Genomic DNA, 24375 nt, shown 5'->3' on the forward strand with positions numbered 1-24375 from the left:
GGCCCTGGCTTCACTGATTGGTCACGCCCGGCCGCCCGCGAATTGGGGCGGAATTTGTACCACGCTTCGCTAATTGGTCGCGCCTGGCCGAATCCTGTGTATAAATTGCATTATTCTGAAAACTTCATAAATAAACTACATACATATTCTAGAATACCCAATGCGTTTGAATCGGGCCACCATCTAGTGTGTGTATCTCTCTCTCTCTCTCTCTCTCTCTCTCTCTCGAGAGAGAGAGAGAGAGAGAGAGTGAAGCTGCAAACTGCATCATATAGATAAAAAAATCACAGCAGCACATGTACATGATTCTTGTACATGTGCTGCTGTGTATATATATATACATACACACACACACACACACATCTAGATACATTATATAATGGCAATAATGTAACATTAGTTAATGTAACTGTCTTGAAAAGTTGCAGGTCGCACCCAGGTGTTAATGTGTATTTTCCTGAGACAAGTAGACTTCTGTCTCTAACCTCACCAGGGGGTCCTGCTGGAAGCCAAGAAGAAAGGTAACATTTGACATCTCCTAGCTCTTGAAAGAGAGATGTTAATTACGGCCTGATAGTATCTCTGTGACCGCTGTTACACAAAGGATCTCAAGAGAAAAGAATATATTGATTGGGGGGGCGCGGCCGTGGACCAATCAAAATACAAGCAATTATGATATTAACCTGAGGGGCTGGTCTAGAAACCTGACCTCCAGACCAAAGCTATAAATTAGACCTGTATACCTAAAAAACGTGTTCACATGTGAGGGCAGCCTGAGACGCTCATGTGTTCCACCAACTCCATTCACCCCCCCCTTCCTCAGGGAGCACAAAGCAAACTACCAGTTAGATGATTTCTGTAAGTTTTCTCCTGTTTATTTTTATACTGTTTAGCATAAGTTGTATGTCTTTATTATCATATTTTTATACCTTTTCTTACTGTAAGCACTGAACCTTTTTTGTATTAAAGTATAAAACTTTAACAAGTTGAACCTTGAATGTTCTAAAAGAATCCATAGCCTAAGGTGTGTGAGCCTTATGAGTGGTAGTATTAATATTTCCGAGACTCATCGCCCGTGTGCTCGATGAGTGGTGGCAGCGTGTATGAGCGGGTGTGTGGCCTGGGTCTGTGTGTGATTTATGCTCCCATTAGAGCATAGGACAGAGGTTGAATGCTGGACTGAGAGTGGGGAGACAGATTAATCCTTGCAGGCACAGCCCAAGTCACGTGCTGAGAGCGGGCACGTGACAAATTAGTTACACTGTGAAGGGTTAAACTAAGAAAAATTAAAGCAGGCTTCATTTTGTGCTTTTTGACTCCATTTTGCTGTTTTGAGATAAATTCTGTTACTAGGCTAAAGTTCATTGTTGTTATGAGACCTTGACAATTTGAAAATCACTGACTCAACCATGAAGGGTAACTCCAGATCCTCCCTCAACAGCTTGGCGCCCAAAAGTGGGGTCCCCAAACAGGGACGCCTCTGCCCCCCGGAGGAGAATAAGACAAAGGACCCTCGGACCAGACACAGGCACTGGAAAATTGGGACTGATCATCCCCCACAACAACCACGGTAAGTTGGCAGTTACACTGTTCAGACTGACCATCTGGTGTGGTTTTCCTGTGTTTGTTGCTGCAAAGAGGATGTGAGGTTGTCCCCGATGGTGGGGTGATTCTTGGGTGGAATCATATAGAGGTGTAGTTCCGTTGGGGGCCCAGTGTTCGAACCGTACCTCATAAGGGACGGACACTCCGGATTGACCAGTGATCGTAACTCTATTTTTAGTCAAAATATCCTGAAATCTTGATCACTGTTAGGGTACTGTCACACTCTGCAACTTTCCAACGATCACGACCAGCGATACGACCTGGCCGTGATCGTTGGAAAGTCGTTGTGTCACACAGACCGCTCTCCAGCGACCAACGATGTCGAAGGCCCCGGGTAACCAGGGTAAACATAGGGTTACTAAGCGCAGGGCCACGCTTAGTAACCCGATGTTTACCCTGGTTACCATCGTAAAAGTAAAAAAAAAAAAAACGTACATACTCACATACCAATGTCCGTCAGGTCCCTTGCCGTCTGCTTCCCGCTCTGACTGAGTGCCGCCGTAAAGTGAAAGCACAGCACAGTGGTGACGTCACCGCTGTGCTCTGCTCTTACATTCCGGCCGGCAGTCAGTCAGAGCGGGAAGCAGACTGCAAGGGACCTGAAGGACACCGGTATGTGAGTATGTACGGTTTGTTTTTTTTTTACTTTTACGATGGCAACCAGGGTAAACATCGGGTTACTAAGCGCGGCCCTGCGCTTAGTAGCCCGATGTTTACCCTGGTTACAAGCGAATGCATCGTTGGATCGGTGTCACACACAACGATCCAGCGATGACAGCGGGAGATCCAGTGGCGAAAGAAAGTTCCAAACGATCTGCTACGACGTACGATTCTCAGCAGGGTCCCTGATCGCTGCTGCGTGTCAGACACAGCGATATCGTATGGATATCGCTGGAACGTCACGGATCGTACCGTCGTAGCGACAAAAGTGCCACTGTGTGACAGTACCCTTAGAATCAGGTGTGGTGAGGTGATGGAAGATTGGGTAGGATACGTACCTCAGGAATATATACACTGGGTGCAGAACTATTAGGCAAGTTGTATTTTGATCACATGATACTTTTTATACATGTTGTCCTACTCCAAGCTGTTCAGGCTTGAGAGCCAACTACAAATTAAGTAAATCAGGTGACGTGCATCTCTGTAATGAGGAGGGGTGTTGTCTAATGACATCAAAACCCTATATAAGGTGTGCTTAATTATTTGGCAAAATGGGTCAGAAGAGAGATTTGACGGGCTCTGAAAAGTCCGAAATTGTGAGATGTCTTGTAGAGGTATGCAGCGGTCTTGAAATTGCCAAACTTTTGAAGCGTGATCACTGAACAATCAAGCGTTTCATGGCAAATAGCCAACAGCGTCGCAAGAAGCGTGCTGGGCAAAAAAGGTGCAAAACAACTGCCCATGAATTGAGGAAAATCAAGCTTGAAGCTGCCAAGATGCCATTTGCCACCAGTTTTGCCATATTTCAGAGCTGCAACGTTACTGGAGTAACAAAAAGTACAAGGTGTGCAATAGTCAGGGACATGGCCAAGGTAAGGAAGGCTGAAAAACGACCACCTTTGAACAAGAAAAAAGAAATGTCAAGACTGGGCCAAGAAATATCTTAAGACCGACTTTTCAAAGGTTTTATGGACTGATGAAATGAGAGTGACTCTTGATGGGCCAGAGGCTGGATCAGTAAAGAGCAGAGAGCTCCATTCCTTACTCAGACGCCAGCAAGGTGGAGGTGGGGTACTGGTATGGGCTGGTATCATCAAAGATGAACTTGTGGGATCTTTTCAGGTTGAGGATGGAGTGAAGCTCAACTCCCAGACCTACTGCCAGTTTCTGGAAGACAACTTCTTCAAGCAGTGGTACAGGAAGAAGTTGGTATCGTTCAATAAAAACATGATTTTCATGCAGGACAATGCTCCATCACATGCCTCCAACTACTCCACAGCGTAGCTGGCCAGTAAAGGTCTCAAAGAAGAAAAAACAATGACATGGCCCCCTTGTTCACCTGATCTGAACCCCATAGAGAACCTGTGGTCCCTCATAAAATGTGAGATCTACAGGGAGGTAAAACAGTCCACCTCTCAGAGCAGTGTCTGGAGGCTGTGGTGGCTGCTGCACGCAATGTTGGTCGTAAACAGATCAAGCAACTGACAGAATCTATGGATGGAAGGCTGCTGAGTGTCATCATAAAGAAAGGGGGCTATATTGGTCACTCATTTTTAGAGGTTTTGTTTTTGCATGTTAGAAATGTTTATTTCTAAATTTTGTGCAGTGATATTGTTTTTTCTGGTGAAAATAAACAAGTGAGATGGGGATATATTTGGTTTTTATTAAGTTGCCTAATAATTCTGCACAGTAATAGTTACCTGCACAAACAGATATCCTCCTAAGATAGCTAAAACTATAAAAGCCCCACTCCAACTTCCAAAAATATTAAGCTTTGATATTCGAGTCTTTTGGGCTGATTGAGAACATAGGTGTTGATCAATAATAAAAATAATCCTCTAAAATACAACTTGCCTAATAATTCTATAATGTGAATTTAGACGGGGAACATATGAGTGGTGTTGATATCTGCAATGCTTTAAAAGTTTGGGCACAAGATAGATTAGCGGACCAAGCTACCTCCCTCACAGATGTCACACAGGACAAGGAGGAGACTGCCGAGAAGTTTTATGGGCGTCTTATGGTAGTGTTTAAAGATTTGGGATTCTCACTGTATAATAAAGCCCATTCACACCTTTTTGTGGCAGCTTTAATGTCCGGCCTCAAATCTGAATTGAAAGAGGCAATAATGTCAGTCAGACCTGGTATCGAGCCTTCCACTCCGGATGATGCATTGAAAATAGTAAAAAGTTTTCAGAAGAATTTAGCCCGCTCTGCATCAGCAGGGAAATCAAAGGTTAAACCAGTAGCCACAGCGATTCCTGCTCCAACTTCAGCCCCCACCCCAGCTACAAGGACGCAGCTGTTCCTTATCAGTGGCCCACACAACAGACTCCAGCTCCTGCCCTCCTCCCCTACACAAATTCAGTTCCCTACTCCAATTTCCCTTTTAACCCTATGTCTGGGAATCTCACTCCCCAGCCCCGCCGTGCCAATTTTCGCTTGAAGTCCTGGCGCTGTGGCCGGCCTGGTCACTTTCAGAGAGATTGTCATACCCATGCTGACAGTTGCTACCTTCAGGTTCCCCCTTCCACCCGTAACCTGAATACTGGGAACTCTGGGGGATACTCAGAATCAGATAGCCTCAAAATCCTGATAATCGACCATACTGAAGAGATGGCAGACCCAATAAACATACTATTACAAAACCCATCCCTGTGGGACCTTTCCCTGAGGTCACGGCCCAGTTCATAATCTCTCCCACATGTCTGGTAAATTTACTGGGGGCAGATTTATTATCACAGTTCCGCTCCAGAATACAATTCCAAGATGATGGTCAGATGGTTCTTACGTTACATAACCCTTATGCAGATGAACACAATGAGATCTGTATCCTACATGCCCTTCCCATGGTAATGATGGCCCTGATAGGCCCAGATCACCCCCAATAATGTCTGTAGAAACAGTAAAAGGGTTTCTCAAACCTGGTGCCCCTTTTCCGAAAGTCCATCAATACCCTTTGAAACATGACCAGGAGCGGGGCCTCAAGGGGCAAATACAAACATTACTCGATAATGGTGCCCTGATACCCTGTGTTTCCCCATGTAACACACCCTTGTTTCCCGTTAAGAAAAAGACCCCACCCGGCCAACCCCATGTGTACCGGCTGGTACAAGATCTACGGGCAGTTAATGCAGCTACTGTTCTGTAAACACCGGTGGTGCCTAATCCACATACTCTTGTGTCCCAGATACCTCAGAATGCTGCTTGGTTCACAGTCATCGACCTTGCCAATGCCTTCTTCAGCATTCCATTACACCCAGACTGCCAGTTTGTTTGCATTCACTTATCAGGGACGACAATTGACGTGGACAGTTATGCCACAAGGGGCCCAAAACAGTCCCAATCAGTTTGCAAAAAATATGGGCGAGTGTTTTTTACCCTGGCAGTTAGACCATCGCTATGTCACGCTGCTCCAGTATGTGGATGAGGTTTTGTTGTGTGCACGAACAGAGCAGGAAGCCATTGCTGCCACTGTTCCCCTCCTCAAGTATCTGGCAGATCTGAACTGTCGGGTTTCGGCCTCGAAACTTCAGTTCTGCCTTGGTCATGTGATATTTTTGGGTAACTGTCTCCTTCAGGGTGTCAGACACCTCACAAAAGAAAGAAAAATAGCCGTCAGCTCCCTTCCTTTTTCCAAAAGATGAGACTGAACTCCAGCATTTTCTTGGACTATGTACTTATTGTCGTCAGTGGATACCGGACGCATCCCGCATAATGCAACCTTTCTACAATGCCCTGAAAGACGGTATATGAACTATAAGGAAAGATCAACGGTTTGTATGGAAAGCCTTTATCGTGCCTTCTCTGAATTAAAGCGGCTTATTGCTTCCGCCCCTGCCTTGGGCATCCCGGACTATACTCGACCGTTCCATTTGTATGTGTCTGAGAATGAAGGACACGCAGCAGGGGTACTCACACAGTCGCATGGCAATAGACAACGGCCTGTGGGCTATTATTCAGCCCGCCTCGACCCCGTGGCCCGTGCATCACCAAGTTGCATGAGGGCAGTTCACGCCACTCACTCGTTGCTTGACAAGACTGCAGACATAATTCTTGGACATGAGACGCACATTTTTGCCCCACATGATATTGCGGCAATACTGACACTCCAACAGCCAAAACATTTGACTGTACGACGACACTTGCGGCTGCAGTGTTCACTCCTTTTGCCTGACTACAATCAACCCCGCTACTTTACTGCCGGTCCCCAAGAAGGATGGCAGTGATGAGGATTACCTCCAACATGACTGTTCCCAACTCCTGACTGAAGAGATAGCTTCCAAAATCCACTTCCAAATCCTGATCTGGTGTTATAAACGGATGGTTCAAGATATGCTGAAGAGTTTGGCAGATTCCACACCGGATACGCTGTTACTACGGAAGACACTGTAGCGCACGGAGCTGCACTCCCTCCCTCACAGTCAGCACAAGAAGCAGAACTTCAGGCTCTGTCTACTGCATGTGTTCTGGCCAAAGACAGGCGGGCTAATATATACACGGACTCACAGTATGTATTTGGTATTGCTCATGATTTCGGAGCTCTATGGGCCAATCGTGGGTTTATTACCACCGCCAGGACTCCAGTGAAGAATGCTGAAGCTGTTAAAACCCTCATGTACTCATTCAAATTACCTACCCAGGTAGCCATTATCAAAGTTAAGGCGCACGGTCCTAGGAACAGTCCACAGACTGTTGGCAACGCCTTTGCGGATATGCAAGCAAAAGCTGCTGCTCTCCTACCCGTTGAACCGACCATACCAACTATGGTGACCACATGCTCTCAGCGTAAACAGTTACAAGAAACACTGACTCTACAGGAACCTGATGATCGATGACAGATGGAGGTTTTCTGTCGGACCCCACAAGACCGCTTAATGACGATGCAGAGAATGTCCCCAAAGGAAGAAGTGAAGCAGTGGAAGGCTGATGGAGCATGTATGGACATGGTCTCTGGAAAAAGGACCAACTTGTGTGTCCCACTAAGCGGATGTATCCTGCTATTGCCACGTGGGCACATGGGCCCACACATTGAGGAAAAAACCAGGCCCTAGCCCTGGTACAGTTGTGGCCAAAAATACTGACACCCCTGCAGTTCTGTCAGATAATACTCAGTTTCTTCCTGAAAATGATTGCAAACACAAATTCTTTGTTATTATCTTCATTTAATTTGTCTTAAATGAAAAAACACCAAGAATTGTCCTAAAGCCAAATTGGATATAATTCCACACCAAACATAAAAAGGGGGTGGACAAAAGTATTGGCACTGTTCCAAAAATCATGTGATGCTTCTCTAATTAGTGTAATTAACAGCACCTGTAAATTACCTGTGGCACCTAACAGGTGTTGGCAATAACTAAATCACACTTGCAGCCAGTTGACATGGATTAAAGTTGACTCAACCTCTGTCCTGTGTCCTTGTGTGCACCACATTGAGCATGGAGAAAAGAAAGACCAAAGAACTGTCTGAGGACTTGAGAAACCAAATTGTGAGGAAGCATGAGCAATCTCAAGGCTACAAGTCCATCTCCAAAGACCTGAATGTTCCTGTGTCTACCGTGCGCAGTGTCATCAAGAAGTTTAAAGCCCATGGCACTGTGGCTAACCTCCCTAGACGTGGACAGAAAAGAAAAATTGACAAGAGATTTCAACGCAAGATTGTGCGGATGTTGGATAAAGAACCTCGACTAACATCCAAACAAGTTCAAGCTGCCCTGCAGTCCGAGGGTACAACAGTGTCAACCCGTACTATCCATCGGCGTCTGAATGAAAAGGACTGTATGGTAGGAGACCCAGGAAGACCCCACTTCTTACCCCGAGACATAAAAAAGCCAGGCTGGAGTTGGCCAAAACTTACCTGAAAAAGCCTAAAACGTTTTGGAAGAATGTTCTCTGGTCAGATGAGACAAAAGTAGAGCTTTTTACAGGAGAGTTTACAGGAGAAAAAGAGGCATTCAAAGAAAAGAACACGGTCCCTACAGTCAAACATGGCAGAGGTTCCCTGATGTTTTGGGGTTGCTTTGCTGCCTCTGGACTGCTTGACCGTGTGCATGGCATTATGAAGTCTGAAGACTACCAACAAATTTTGCAGCATAATGTAGGGCCCAGTGTGAGAAAGCTGGGTATCCTCAGAGGTCATGGGTCTTCCAGCAGGACAATGACCCAAAACACACTTCAAAAAGCACTAGAAAATGGTTTGAGAGAAAGCACTGGAGACTTCTAAGGTGGCCAGCAATGAGTCCAGACCTGAATACCATAGGACACCTGTGGAGAGATCTAAAAATGGCAGTTTGGAGAAGGCGCCCTTCAAATATCAGGGACCTGGAGCAGTTTGCCAAAGAAGAACGGTCTAAAATTCCAGCAGAGCATTGTAAGAAACTCATTGATAGTTACCGGAAGCGGTTGGTTGCAGTTATTTTGGCTAAAGGTTGTGCAACCAAGTATTAGGCTGAGGGTGCCAATACTTTTGTCTGGCCCATTTTTGGAGTTTTGTGTGAAATGATCAATGTTTTGCTTTTTGCTTCATTCTCTTTTGTGTTTTTTCATTTAAGACAAATTAGAGGAAGATAATAATACCAAAGAATTTGTGATTGCAATCATTTTCAGGAATAAATTGAGTATTATCTGACAGAATTGCAGGGGTGTCAATACTTTTGGCCACAACTGTATTTCTACAGTCCTGACAGCACTCAACCGTGTATGTAATATCTGTGAGACCTGCAATCCTGGTCAACTTCAACGTGTACCCCCGAAGCATCTTGCTAAGCCCGACTATCCTTTCCAAAGGCTCCAGGTGGACCACATCACGTTGTCTAAGTCTGGAAGGTATGAATATTGTCTGGTGGTTGTCTACATGTTCTCCAGTTGGCCGGAAGCATTCCGTTACCAACATGACTGCAAAAACTACAGCAAAGAAACTGGTGATGGAAGTTATATACAGATATAGTGTTCAAGAAGTCGTTGAAAGTGACCAAGGCCCGGCCTTTTCTTCTCATGTGTATCAGGAGGTTCTGACAATGCTTGGATCCACTGAAGCCCTCCATACTCCGCACCATCCACAATCCAGTGGGAAAGTTGAGAGGCTGAACGGCACACTGGAGGGACAATTGACCAAAATGATGCAGGAGACTACGGCTCCATGGCCAGAGCTCCAACCCATTGTACTGTACCACATTCGTACTACCCCTAAGGCAAAACATGGCCTGTCCCCATATGAGATACTGTTTGGTGCTAGGTCCTCTGTTGCAAATTTCCAGTCTCAGCAGTTATCAGAAGAAACTGACCGTACTGTTCAATATGTTATTCAGCTTAGTAAAAATCTTGCTAACACCCATGCTCTAGTTTCTTCTTCCCTTCCAGATTCAGCAGAAACCGATATTTGTTATAACTTGAAGCCTGGTGATTTTGTGGTCGTGAAAAGGCATGTCAGAAAACACGGACTGGAACCCTTGTATGACGGTCCCTACCAAGTCCTCCTCATTACTCCTATGTCAGTAAAGCTGGAAGGGAGACCGACGTGGATCCATGCATCGCACTGCAAGCTGGTCAAACAGACTAGTGGCAGATAAAGGGCATAATACTTAATACTACTGTTGCTGTCCAAAACCAACTCATCATAGTCACTAATCAACATACTGTAGTACTGGATTACTTAACAGCAGCACAGGGTGGTATGTGTCTGGTTATTGGACCCGCTTGCGGTCATCATACAGATCCCAATAGCACTATGAAGTTAAAGTTAGAAGACATTCAAAGACTCAGAGATCAATATGATAAAGACAATGACCGTAATAAGGACAGTTGGTGGGCAGACACCTTCTCCTTTCTTAATCCAGCCAATTGGTTTAAGGGACTTAGGGGCTGGATAGCTGGAATCTTGCAAAGTTTGTTACACACCGCTGCCTTTATCCTTGTTATGTATGTAATACTAAGCTTTGTTCTTTGGTGTATTTCTGTATGTATTAGGAAATTCTGCACTAGAACAACTAATGATACCAAAAGCGTTGCCACCCCTGCTCTTCTCTACACCAATTTCACAAAGTTACCTGATGAAGATGCTGAAGCCAAGCGTATGGCTATCTTCAAAAGACCTCCTCCACCGTCATCAAAAATTGTTATCCGTAAATTGTAGCATACAGGGGGGACGGGTGCGCCGCAACAGCCATGGCTGGTAACATGGCACCGGTCATGTGAAGACCGTACCCCTCAAGCTTATAGGTTGGGATAGTACCTCTGATGCTGCATATTAGTTAACAAAATTTATCTAGGGGGGGGGGGGGAATGTGAAGGGTTAAACCAAGATCAAAATTAAAGCAGGCTTCATTTTGTGCTTTTCGACTCCATTTTGCTGTTTTGAGATAAATTCTGTTACTAGGCTAAAGTTCATAGTTGTTATGAGACCTTGATTGTTCTAGTTTGAACAAGAGCACGAGAGTGAAGGTGTATTCTTCTACGAGACCTTGACGTACAGGCTGTTCCTGCATTCTTAGGCTACTTTCACGCTTGCGTTGTGTGACGTCCTTCGCAATGCGTCGTTTTGGGGAAAAAACGGATCCTGCAAATGTGCCCGCAGGATGCATTTTTTGCCCATAGACTTGTATTGCCGACGGCTGGCCATCCGTCGCACACTGGATGCGTCGTGTTTTGGCGGATCGTCGGCACGAAAAAAATGTTCAATGTAACATTTTTTCTTACGTCGGATCCGCCATTTCCTACCGCGCATGCGCAGCCGGAACTCCGCCCCCTCCTCCCCAGACTTTAGAATAGGCAGCGGATGCGTTGAAAAACTGCATCCGCTGCCCACGTCGTGACAAATTTTCACAATGTGCGTCGGTACGTCGCGCCGACGCTTAGCGACAGACCAGTACCGACGCTAGTGTGAAAGAAGCGTTATAGGTTAAGAAAACTGTGAGCGTGTTCTTATGTTGATTGGTTGAAGTATAACTTGGGATTTGACATTGATCCCCCCAAACAGAGACATGTCTCCATCTGGTCATTCTCAGTTGCCGGCAACACCCTGTGGATCAATTTGAAAATCACTGAGTCAACCATGAAGGGTCACTCCAGATCCTCCCTCAACAACACCACGGAGAAGGGATAGGTGACAACTGGATTTTACTGTGCATGGATTATGGGTATTGCCACATGGAGGGGTCAAGTTTCACTGCTCCTCGCCACATGGGGGAGAGACGAGCCTCTCGCCATGTATAGGTGTAAGGACACACGTACCGGCATCTCCACTGTCCACAGCTCTCCTCCTAACTTGCAGTTCATCTGTAAGGCGATTGTCATGGTCTCAATGGCAAGAGACATAGCCCAGCATATATCAGAACTAGCTCTTGGATGATGGGAACTAAACTGACCATGAACTAAACCTATCACACAACTAGAAGTGGCCAGGTAGCATGCCTACATTGATCGCTAGATGCCCAGCGCCAGCCGGAGAACTAAATAGTCTAAGCAGAGGAAAATACAGTCCTTGCTCACCTCTAGAGAAATTCCCCGACAGGCAGACAGAAGACCCCCACATATATTGGCGGTGAATCAAGATGAAACAACAAACGTAGCATGAAAATAGGTTTAGCAAATTTGAGGTCCGCTTACTAGATAGTTGAAGGACAGAAGGGACACTTTCATGGTCAGCTGAAAAACCCTATCAAAATACCATCCAGAAATTCCTTTAAGACTCTGGCATTAACTCATAACACCAGAGTGGCAATTTCTGTATCACAAGAGCTTTCCAGACACAGTAACGAAACTACAGCTGTGAACTGGAACCAAAAATACAAAAACAAACATGGACGAAAGTCCAACTTATCTAGGAGTTGTCTAGGAGCAGGAACATGCACAGAAGGCTTCTGATAACATTGTTGACCGGCATCAGACTAACAGAGAAGCATGGTTATATAGCGACTCCCACATCATGATGGGAACAGGTGAACAGAGCAGATGATGACACAAGTTCAATTCCACCAGTAGCCACCGGGGGAGCCCAGAATCCAAATTCACAACAGTACCCCCCCCTCAAGGAGGGGGCACCGAACCCTCACCAGACCCACCAGGGCGATCAGGATGAGCCCTATGAAAGGCACGAACAAGATCAGAGGCATGAACATCAGAGGCAGTCACCCAAGAATTATCCTCCTGGCCGTATCCCTTCCACTTGACCAGATACTGGAGTCTCCGTCTGGAAACACGGGAGTCCAAGATTTTTTCCACAACGTACTCCAACTCACCCTCAACCAACACCGGAGCAGGAGGCTCAACGGAAGGCACAATAGGTACCTCATACCTGCGCAATAATGACCGATGAAAAACATTATGAATAGAAAAAGATGCAGGGAGGTCCAAACGGAAGGACACAGGGTTAAGAATCTCCAATATCTTGTACGGGCCGATAAACCGAGGCTTAAACTTAGGAGAAGAGACCCTCATAGGGACAAAACGAGAAGACAACCACACCAAATCCCCAACACCAAGCCGAGGACCAACACGACGACGGCGGTTGGCAAAAAGCTGAGTCTTCTCCTGGGACAACTTCAAATTGTCCATCACCTGCCCCCAAATCTGATGCAATCTCTCCACCACAGCATCCACACCAGGACAATCCGAAGATTCCACCTGACCGGAGGAAAATCGCGGATGAAACCCCGAATTGCAGAAAAACGGGGACACCAAAGTGGCAGAGCTGGCCCGATTATTGAGGGCGAACTCCGCCAAAGGCAAAAAAGCAACCCAATCATCCTGATCCGCAGACACAAAACATCTCAGATATGTCTCCAGGGTCTGATTAGTCCGCTCGGTCTGGCCATTAGTCTGAGGATGGAAAGCAGACGAAAAAGACAAATCTATGCCCATCCTAGCACAGAATGCCCGCCAAAATCTAGACACAAATTGGGTTCCTCTGTCAGAAACGATATTCTCAGGAATACCATGTAAACGAACAACATTTTGAAAAAACAGAGGAACCAACTCGGAAGAAGAAGGCAACTTGGGCAAGGGAACCAAATGGACCATCTTAGAGAAACGGTCACACACTACCCAGATGACAGACATCTTCTGAGAAACAGGCAGATCCGAGATAAAATCCATCGAGATGTGCGTCCAAGGCCTCTTAGGAATAGGCAAGGGCAATAACAAACCACTAGCCCGAGAACAACAAGGCTTGGCCCGAGCACAAACGTCACAAGACTGCACAAAGCCTCGCACATCTCGTGACAGGGAAGGCCACCAGAAGGACCTTGCCACCAAATCCCTGGTACCAAAGATTCCAGGATGACCTGCCAACGCAGAAGAATGAACCTCAGAGATGACTCTGCTGGTCCAATCATCAGGAACAAACAGTCTACCAGGTGGGCAACGATCCGGTCTATCCGCCTGAAACTCCTGCAAGGCCCGCCGCAGGTCTGGAGAAACGGCTGACAAAATCACTCCATCTTTAAGGATACCTGTGGGCTCAGAGTCACCAGGCGAGTCAGGCTCAAAACTCCTAGAAAGGGCATCCGCTTTAACATTCTTAGAGCCCGGTAGGTATGACACCACAAAATCAAACCGAGAGAAAAACAACGACCAGCGCGCCTGTCTAGGATTCAGGCGCCTGGCGGATTCAAGATAAATTAGATTTTTGTGGTCAGTCAATACCACCACTTGATGTCTAGCCCCCTCAAGCCAGTGGCGCCACTCTTCAAAAGCCCACTTCATGGCCAAAAGCTCCCGATTACCAACATCATAATTCCGCTCAGCGGGCGAAAATTTACGGGAGAAAAAAGCACAAGGCCTCATCACGGAGCAGTCGGAACTTTTCTGCGACAACACTGCCCCAGCTCCGATCTCAGAAGCGTCAACCTCAACCTGAAAAGGCAGAGCAACATCAGGCTGACGCAACACAGGGGCAGAAGAAAAACGGCGCTTAAGCTCCTGAAAGGCCTCCACAGCATCAGGGGACCAATCAGCAACATCAGCACCCTTCTTAGTCAAATCGGTCAATGGCTTAACAACATCCGAAAAACCAGCAATAAATCGGCGATAAAAGTTAGCAAAGCCCAAAAATTTCTGAAGACTCTTAAGAGAAGAGGGCTGCGTCCAATCACAAATAGCCTGAACCTTGACAGGATCCATCTCAATGGAAGAGGGGGAAAAAATATATCCCAAGAAGGAAATCTTTTGAACCCCAAAAAGGCACTTAGAACCCTTCACACACAAAGAATTAGACCGCAAAACCTGAAAAACCCTCCTGACCTGCTGGACATGAGAGTCCCAGTCATCCGAAAAAATCAGAATATCATCCAGATACACAATCATAAATTTATCCAAATAATTGCGGAAAATGTCATGCATAAAGGATTGGAAGACTGAAGGGGCATTAGAAAGACCAAAAGGCATCACCAAATACTCAAAGTGGCCCTCGGGCGTATTAAATGCGGTTTTCCACTCATCCCCCTGCTTAATTCGCACCAAATTATACGCCCCACGGAGATCAATCTTAGAGAACCACTTGGCCCCCTTTATGCGAGCAAACAAATCAGTCAGCAGCGGCAACGGGTATTGATATTTGACCGTGATTTTATTCAAAAGCCGATAATCAATACATGGCCTCAAAGAACCATCTTTTTTAGACACAAAGAAAAACCCGGCTCCCAAGGGAGATGACGACGGACGAATATGTCCCTTTTCCAAGGACTCCTTTATATATTCTCGCATAGCAGCATGTTCAGGCACAGACAGATTAAATAACCGACCCTTAGGGTATTTACTACCCGGGATTAAATCTATAGCACAATCGCACTCGCGGTGCGGAGGTAATGAACCCAGCTTGGGTTCTTCAAAGACGTCAGGATAGTCAGACAAGAACTCAGGAATTTCAGAGGGAATAGATGATGAAATGGAAACCAAAGGTGCGTCCCCATGAGTCCCCTTACATCCCCAGCTTTTTACAGACATAGCTCTCCAGTCGAGGACTGGGTTATGAGATTGCAGCCATGGCAATCCCAGCACCAAAACATCATGTAGATTATACAGCACCAGAAAGCGAATAATCTCCTGATGATCCGGATTAATCCGCATAGTTACTTGTGTCCAGTATTGTGGTTTATTACTAGCCAATGGGGTGGAGTCAATCCCCTTCAGAGGAATAGGAGTTTCCAAAGGCTCTAAATCATACCCACAGCGTTTGGCAAAGGACCAATCCATAAGACTCAAAGCGGCGCCAGAGTCGACATAGGCGTCCGCTGTCATGGATGACAAAGAGCAAATCAGGGTCACAGATAGAATGAACTTAGACTGTAAAGTGCCAATGGAAACAGACTTGTCAAGCTTCTTAGTGCGCTTAGAGCATGCTGATATAACATGAGTAGAATCACCACAATAGAAACACAACCCATTTTTCCGTCTAAAATTCTGCCGCTCGCTTCTGGACAGAATTCTATCACACTGCATACTTTCTGACGTCTTCTCAGTGGACACCGCCAAATGGTGCACAGGTTTGCGCTCCCGTAGACGCCTATCGATCTGAATAGCCATTGTCATGGACTCATTCAGACCCGCAGGCACAGGGAACCCCACCATAACATCCTTAATGGCATCAGAGAGGCCCTCTCTGAAAGTCGCCGCCAGGGCGCACTCATTCCACTGAGTAAGCACAGACCATTTACGGAATCTTTGGCAGTATATTTCTGCTTCATCTTGCCCCTGAAACAGGGACATCAAAGTTTTTTCTGCCTGAAGCTCCAAATGAGGTTCCTCATAAAGCAACCCCAAGGCCAGAAAAAACGCATCCACATTGAGCAACGCAGGATCCCCTGGCTTCAATGAAAAAGCCCAATCTTGAGGGTCGCCCCGGAGCAAGGAAATAACAATCCTGACCTGCTGAGCAGGGTCTCCGGCAGAGCGAGACTTCAGGGACAAAAACAATTTGCAATTATTTCTAAAATTCTGAAAACCAGATCTATTTCCCGAGAAAAATTCCGGCAAAGGAACTCTCGGCTCAGACATAGGTGCATGAATAACAAAATCTTGCAAATTTTGTACCTTCGTGGCGAGATTACTCAAACCTGCAGCTACACCCTGAAGATCCATTTTACACAAATGAACACAGAGCCATTCAAGGTTTAGAAGGAGAGAAAGAAAGGAAAGCTGTAGTATAGACAGACTGGCAGGTGGTTCAATTATGAGCACACTCAGAGCTAGAGGAAAAAAAAAAAAAAAAAAAATTTCAGCAGCTTCTCTTTTCTCTCCTTTCTCAGCCAAGGATTTAACCCTTTAGTGGGCCGGTCAAACTGTCATGGTCTCAATGGCAAGAGACATAGCCCAGCATATATCAGAACTAGCTCTTGGATGATGGGAACTAAACTGACCATGAACTAAACCTATCACACAACTAGAAGTGGCCAGGTAGCATGCCTACGTTGATCGCTAGATGCCCAGCGCCAGCCGGAGAACTAAATAGTCTAAGCAGAGGAAAATACAGTCCTTGCTCACCTCTAGAGAAATTCCCCGACAGGCAGACAGAAGACCCCCACATATATTGGCGGTGAATCAAGATGAAACAACAAACGTAGCATGAAAATAGGTTTAGCAAATTTGAGGTCCGCTTACTAGATAGTTGAAGGACAGAAGGGACACTTTCATGGTCAGCTGAAAAACCCTATCAAAATACCATCCAGAAATTCCTTTAAGACTCTGGCATTAACTCATAACACCAGAGTGGCAATTTCTGTATCACAAGAGCTTTCCAGACACAGTAACGAAACTACAGCTGTGAACTGGAACCAAAAATACAAAAACAAACATGGACGAAAGTCCAACTTATCTAGGAGTTGTCTAGGAGCAAGAACATGCACAGAAGGCTTCTGATAACATTGTTGACCGGCATCAGACTAACAGAGAAGCATGGTTATATAGCGACTCCCACATCATGATGGGAACAGGTGAACAGAGCAGATGATGACACAAGTTCAATTCCACCAGTAGCCACCGGGGGAGCCCAGAATCCAAATTCACAACAGGCGATTTTGGTGCAGACGGAGAGGACAGTCTGGGGTTTGCTCAAGGTCCTGGCAACGACGCACTGGCTGGGGATGGGGAAGTCCACGCACAGGTGCTTCTTGATGGCGTCGTACTTCATCTTATTAATGCTGGACAGGATACAGACCACCTGGAGAGCAGAGACAGATCATGGCGACATTTCAGACATTCTTGCTGGTCACGTTTCCACCCAGTCCAATAGCTACCCACCATCTCGGTGTGGTCTGTAATGTTCTGCTGGAAGGCCTGTAAATATCCTCCCACCGTGTCCTCGACTTCAACCCTTTAGAAAAGACAAACAAAACGTATGGTGTAAGACCCGCACTGTGCGAGCCCCTCGGCTGAGCCCCCCCCCGGCAGAGCCCCCCCGAGCCTCACAGAACCGCCCGGTTCATCTTGATGCGCATTTGCTGTGTGATCTTGAACAAGTTCTGCAGAAGAGCGTTCGCCGCATCGTAATTTCTCCGGGTGTAAAAGAGCAGCCAATTATTCAGATCTCGGGGGCTGATCAGGACGGCACCCCTCAACTCTCGCGACCAGTCAGCAAACTGTGGATTATATTCTGCCTGCAAATAATCCGAAATCACAAATTACATCTCAGTGCAGGATCTCCGGGATGTTGTCACCCGGATTCTCAGCAGCCTGAGTTACATGCCAGGTCTGTGCAAAGTAGTGGGCAACCAAGAGTCAACCTGGCTTTGAGACAAGAAAGCTGGTGGGGAAGGCATGGCCAGGGGCAGTCTGTGTCGGACTCCCAAACAGCCTCTGAAAGAGGAGCAAAATGAGTCAAAAGAAGGAAAGAATCCAGGCTGCAGCTCAAGAAGACCCCACAAAGCACTATTGGGCCCTGGAATATTATCCAAACCCCCCAAAAAAACTACTGAATATTTCAAACAAAGGCCTCCTGAAATGTAACGTGCATTTTATATCACAGCTAATTGGGCAAAAAAAAAAATCAAGTCATCACTCGGATCAATATAAAAGACAAAATAGAAAAGGTGAAAAAGTCTAAAAAAACAAACAAACCCCAAACCACTTAGTGTTATATTTTCCTTACAAGAACGGACCTGCAGAATTGTTTCCAGGCCATTGTATAACACTGCGGACACTGTAGAAATTATACCCTTTTTCCTTGTATTCACGTTCAGTGTAATTTAATTTTTATCCTTCAAAACTACATCTCATCCTGCAAAATACAAGCCCTCCTATGAAAATGAAAATAAAATAAAAAAAATATATGGTAAATAAATAAATAGTTTAGGGGGAATGTGAAGGTGTTGTGGTGCGTTCACTCTCAACCTAAATACTCACAGATCTGTCTTTTTGCAGGATTTTTTCCGGAGGTGCGATTCTCCCTTCGAACTGTAGGAGTTCGGTATCGAAATTCAGCCCCCAGTCACGTAGCTCTTTCTGAACGCTCTCGTCCCTAAAGACAGGAGAAAAATATACAATCCCCGGATTCATCACTACTGGGTGGTGAAAGGAAGGAGCCCAATAAATGTCTTGCTGGTGCTCTATTGGCACTGTGTCTATCTTTAGAACAGGACCCCACTGTCAGGAATGGAGAAGTGGCCATTACGTCTATTGGATCCAGATGAGACTATCCAGCAGCTATAGGGACCACAAGAGCTGCCTTACCTCAGTATACGGCTTTACCATCTCAGAATGTGTTTCGCCGCTGCTTCTTCTGGAGGTGTGGTTCCCCGGAAGAAGCAACGGCGAAACGTGTATTGGGTTACGTAAGCATCAAACTGAGGTCAGACATCTCTTGTTATGCGGTCTTATTTTTATCTCATCACGCAAGGTATCCCTCGTGTTTGTAGTCAAGTAGCGAGCAAAGCAATAGAGGAATGTCTCCGATCTACTGCTGTAATCAGGCTGAAGGGTCAACATCTCAGAAATTCCAGCTTATGTGAGCTGTTCGGTCATGCGCCAATCATACTGACAGCTGAGGCCGCTATCAGGAGCCTCCGTACTGTTCGGTATGACTGAGGCACTCACAGCCTCGATGGGGAACCAGTTTTGAAATCACAGCAAACTCAAGACATGGCTTCTAACCAAACTCACCTTGCCCAAAAGAAGGCCCATGTCAGAGGCAGACGGCCCTTACCAGCCACCGTGGCTACTTACTTGTGTATGTAATTCAGGAACTTCCCAACTTGTCGCTCCCTCTGGTCTGGTGGTAAGCGAGTGTGAACGGCCAGGTCTTTCATGACGTTGAAGTCGTTTCTCATTCTGTCGGTCAGACCTGTGTTATAAAGATGAAACGGTAAGAGATGAGAATACGAGCAGCTGCCTCCTGGTGAGGAGCCATGGGGGGCATTACTGGGACCGGCGCATTTCAGAAGGGGATCCCTAGCGATCTGCAAGACACCAGCCATACAGCAGACAGGGCAGATCAATTTTTTTTTTTTTTTAAACGGTAAAATATTTTTTATTCTTTATATATTTCTATTATTTCCTTTAATTTTCTACATTATTTTGAAGTTTATTCGGGGACTTCAACATCCAATCATTTGTGCTACACCACAGTACTGCAGCATATTGTGAAAATTCCACGGCAGGAACCTAAAGGGATCGAGGACGAGCATGCGCACCGTTTAATGCTGCTATCGGAGATTGACAGCAGCATTTAAATGGTTAACAGCAACAACAGGAACTCAAACAGGACGGCCACGACTGTCAGAGACAGATGCTGGCTATATAATCTAGCACAGCTCCTCATTGCCTCCTCATGTGAAGACCCTTCCCAGGACGTCTATTTGTGGGAAGGCATTAATATTGCATTTGCGACCGTTCCCATCACCTTCTTGAGCTTTACTTTAGGCTGTTCTCACACCTATGACACTATTGGTCGGTGCACACCCTGCGATGTCCAGACCTTATATGTGTCTACGTTCAGCTGAGGCCAAGACCGGAAGCCCACGGCCAGTGCAGACAGAACAGTCAGCACTTGGACCAAGAATGTTGGACACAAATCCAGCCCTATAGCTATTTAGCCACCATTTACAATCACAGAGATAACTGTGGCGTAGTCAGCGAGCTCTGCTAGTAACCCGCCGGGGACTGCGCTCACCTGTTAGGTTACATAACTCTGGCACCAGTACGATGGCTCCGTTTTCGGCTCCCGGCTTGGGCCTCCGGGGGATGTTCACGATTAGCGGCTGGCTCATGTCCTCCACTTGTTCATTGTATTGCTGAGGGCGATGCAAAATAAACAGCAGGATGATGAACGTCTCAGTTATCAGAGCTTTGTCCAAGTTACCAGCAAATAATAAAAGGAGATCACCCATAAGCAAAATTCTTTAAAAAAAAAAAAAAAAAATTAAAAAACTCGCTCTATCGCTTCATTTTCAGCTCCTGTTGCAACTGTGCACCCAGCCAGGACAGCACAGCTCCTTGCAAGATGTAGTGGGGATATTTGAGCCGAATCAAAGAGAAGATGATTTTGGGCGTTTACCGGAAAATATTTCTGAGCCTTCTGTGGAGACAGGGGGAGGAGGGGTGGGAATGGGAGGTCAGCAGGTGCCCTTGTCAAGGTGAAAATATATTTTCTTATATACCTTTTGTACTTTTATATATTTTATACTGTGAAACAATAAGTTTTCCCTTGCTAATGCAAATGTAACTGTATTAAAGATGGCTGCCAGTGTTCATTCTTCACTTCAGTTTAGAATCTGAAAGGTTAAAGTTTCATTTCTTCTGAAATCGAAACAAGAGGAGGAATCCACCAGGAGACGTCCGACGAATCAGAAGGACTGAGCACTAGACGTATACTGCTTAAACCCCGCTGTTATGATACCCCAATGGCAGGGGGAAAAAATAACAAACGGACTAGCTCTCGGGTGATGGAAACTAAAGTTGACCGTGACCTGAACCTGACACAACACTGGAAGTAGCCAGGGGATGTACCTACGATGCCCTAGACACCACGCGCCAGCCGGAGATCTAACTACCCCTATAAGAGGAATACACAGGCCTGCCTTACCTCCAGTGATGAACCCCAAAAGGTGATAGTAGCCCCCCACAGATATTGACGGTGAGTTCAGAGGAAATGACATACGTAGGATGAACAGCAGATTTAGCACAGTGAGGTCCGCTTACTAGATAGCAGAAGGACAGGAAAGAGTTACTTCACGGTCAACTTAAAAAAACACTACTCAAAAAACACCATCCAGAAATCACTTTAAACTCCAGTGACAACTCATGCCACTGGAGTGGTGATTTCCGTCCACAAGAGCTTCCAGCACTGAAGAGTCACATTGCAGATAGCTGGACAAAAATAGCATAAACAAGAAACGAAATTCAACTTAGCTGAACTGGAACTTGAGGCAGGAGAATGCAACAGAATGCTACTGATACATTGTTGGCCGGCATATGACTAACAGCCAAGCAGCCTTAAATAGGAAACTCCCCTAAAGGGTGGCAACAAGTAATCAGAGATGGAGGAAGGCACATAAGAGGCACTACCACAACAGACCACCGGGGGAGCCCACAAACACCGAATTCACAACAGTACCCCCTCCTTAAGGAGGGGGCACCGAACCCTCACCAGAACCACCAGGGCGATCTGGATGAGCACTATGAAATGCACGAACCAAATCGGGAGCATGAACATCGGATGCTGTCACCCAAGAATTATCCTCCTGGCCATAACCTTTCCACTTAACCAGATACTGAAGTTTCCGTCTGGAAACACGGGAGTCCAAGATCTTTTCCACCACATACTCCAATTCACCCTCAACCAACACAGGAGCAGGTGGATCAGCAGAAGGAACAACCGGTACCTCATACCTCCGCAATAATGACCGATGGAAAACATTATGGATAGTAAAAGATGCTGGGAGGTCCAAACGAAAGGACACAGGATTAAGAACCTCCAGAATCCTATAAGGGCCGATAAACCGAGGCTTAAACTTAGGAGACGAGACCTTCATAGGAATAAATCGAGAAGACAGCCACACCAGGTCCCCAACACAGAGACGAGGACCAATACGCCGATGACGATTAGTGAACTGTTGAGTCTTCTCCTGGGACAACTTCAGATTGTCCACAACCTGTCCCCAAATCCGATGCATCCTATCAACCACAGCATCCACTCCAGGACAATCCGAAGACTCCAATTGACCGGACGAAAACCGAGGGTGAAACCCTGAATTACAAAAAAATGGAGAAACCAAAGTGGCAGAACTGGCCCGATTGTTAAGGGCAAACTCTGCCAATGGCAAAAAGTCAAGCCAATCATCCTGATCAGCGGACACAAAACACCTCAAGTAAGTCTCCAAGGTCTGATTAGTACGCTCAGTCTGGCCATTAGTCTGAGGATGGAATGCAGACGAAAAAGACAAGTCGATGCCCATCCTGGCACAGAACGTCCGCCAAAATCTAGACACAAACTGAGTACCCCTGTCAGACACTATATTCTCAGGAATACCATGCAAACGCACCACATTCTGAAAAAATAGAGGAACCAACTCAGAGGAGGAGGGCAATTTGGGCAAAGGTACCAAATGAACCATTTTGGAAAAACGGTCACAAATCACCCAGATGACAGACATCCTACGAGAAACCGGAAGGTCAGAAATAAAGTCCATAGAGATGTGCGTCCAAGGCCTCTTAGGAATAGGCAAGGGCAACAACAACCCACTAGCCCTAGAACAGCAGGGCTTGGCCCGAGCACAAACATCACAAGACTGCACAAACATGCGCACATCTCGAGACAAAGAAGGCCACCAGAAGGACCTAGACACCAAATCCCTGGTGCCAAAAATTCCAGGATGACCTGTCAACGCGGAAGAATGAACCTCCGAGATAACTCTACTGGTCCAATCATCAGGGACAAACAGTCTACCAGGCGGACAGCGATCAGGCCTATCCACCTGAAACTCCTGCAAAGAACGCCGCAGGTCTGGGGAGACAGCTGACAATATCACCCCATCCTTCAGGATGCCGGTAGTTTCGGAATCACCCGGCGAGTCAGGCTCAAAACTCCTAGAGAGGGCATCCGCCTTCACATTCTTAGACCCAGGCAGATATGATACCACAAAGTTAAATCGGGAGAAAAACAACGACCAGCGCGCCTGTCTAGGATTCAGACGCCTGGCCGACTCAAGATAAATTAGATTCTTGTGGTCAGTGAGGACCACCACCTGGTGTCTAGCACCCTCAAGCCAATGACGCCACTCCTCAAACGCCCACTTCATGGCCAGAAGTTCCCGATTTCCCACATCATAATTTCGCTCAGCGGGCGAAAACTTTCGGGAGAAAAACGCACATGGTCTCATCACTGAGCAGTCAGGATCTTTCTGCGACAAAACTGCACCTGCTCCGATCTCCGAAGCATCTACTTCAACCTGGAACGGAAGCAACACATCAGGCTGGCGCAACACAGGAGCGGAAGAAAAGCGGCGCTTAAGCTCCTGAAAGGCCTCCACAGCCGCAGAGGACCAATTAGCAACATCAGCACCCTTTTTGGTCAAGTCAGTCAAAGGTTTAGCAATGGCAGAAAAACCCGCTATAAATCGGCGATAGAAATTAGCAAAACCCAAGAACTTCTGCAGACTCTTCAAAGAAGTAGGTTGTATCCAATCACAAATAGCCTGAACCTTGACAGGGTCCATCTCCATAGATGAAGGGGAAAAAATATATCCCAGAAAGGAAATTCTCTGAACTCCAAAACTACACTTTGAGCCCTTTACAAAAAGAGAATTAGCTCGCAAAACCTGAAAAACTCTCCTGACTTGTTGAACATGAGATTCCCAGTCCTTCGAAAAAACAAGAATATCATCCAAATACACAATCATAAACTTATCCAGATATTCACGGAAAATATCGTGCATAAAGGACTGAAAAACGGAAGGAGCATTCGCGAGACCGAAAGGCATTACCAAATACTCGAAATGGCCTTCAGGCGTATTAAATGCGGTCTTCCACTCATCCCCCTGCTTAATCCGCACCAAATTATACGCACCACGTAGATCGATCTTAGTGAACCACTTAGCCCCCTTTATGCGAGCAAACAGATCAGTCAGTAAAGGTAACGGGTACTGGTATTTAACTGTAATCTTATTCAAAAGTCGATAGTCGATA

General features: G+C 46.2%; 1 protein-coding gene across 1 annotated transcript in view; it reads right to left on the reverse strand.

Moving 5' to 3' along the window:
* Positions 1-24375, reverse strand: part of LOC143786214 (piwi-like protein 1) — a 97477-nt gene that overhangs the window by 13827 nt on the left and 59275 nt on the right. Inside the window, exons 5-11 of the mRNA XM_077275502.1 lie at positions 20363-20483; positions 19417-19534; positions 18598-18712; positions 17665-17852; positions 17497-17569; positions 17270-17416; positions 11494-11559 (exon numbers count right to left, since the gene is read on the reverse strand). Of these exons, the coding sequence (XP_077131617.1) occupies positions 11494-11559; positions 17270-17416; positions 17497-17569; positions 17665-17852; positions 18598-18712; positions 19417-19534; positions 20363-20483 (828 nt within the window). The remainder of the gene's footprint in view (positions 1-11493; positions 11560-17269; positions 17417-17496; positions 17570-17664; positions 17853-18597; positions 18713-19416; positions 19535-20362; positions 20484-24375) is intronic.

The sequence above is a fragment of the Ranitomeya variabilis genome, chromosome 7 (genome assembly GCF_051348905.1).
Source record: "Ranitomeya variabilis isolate aRanVar5 chromosome 7, aRanVar5.hap1, whole genome shotgun sequence".
In the NCBI taxonomy this organism is placed as follows: Eukaryota; Metazoa; Chordata; class Amphibia; order Anura; family Dendrobatidae; genus Ranitomeya; species Ranitomeya variabilis.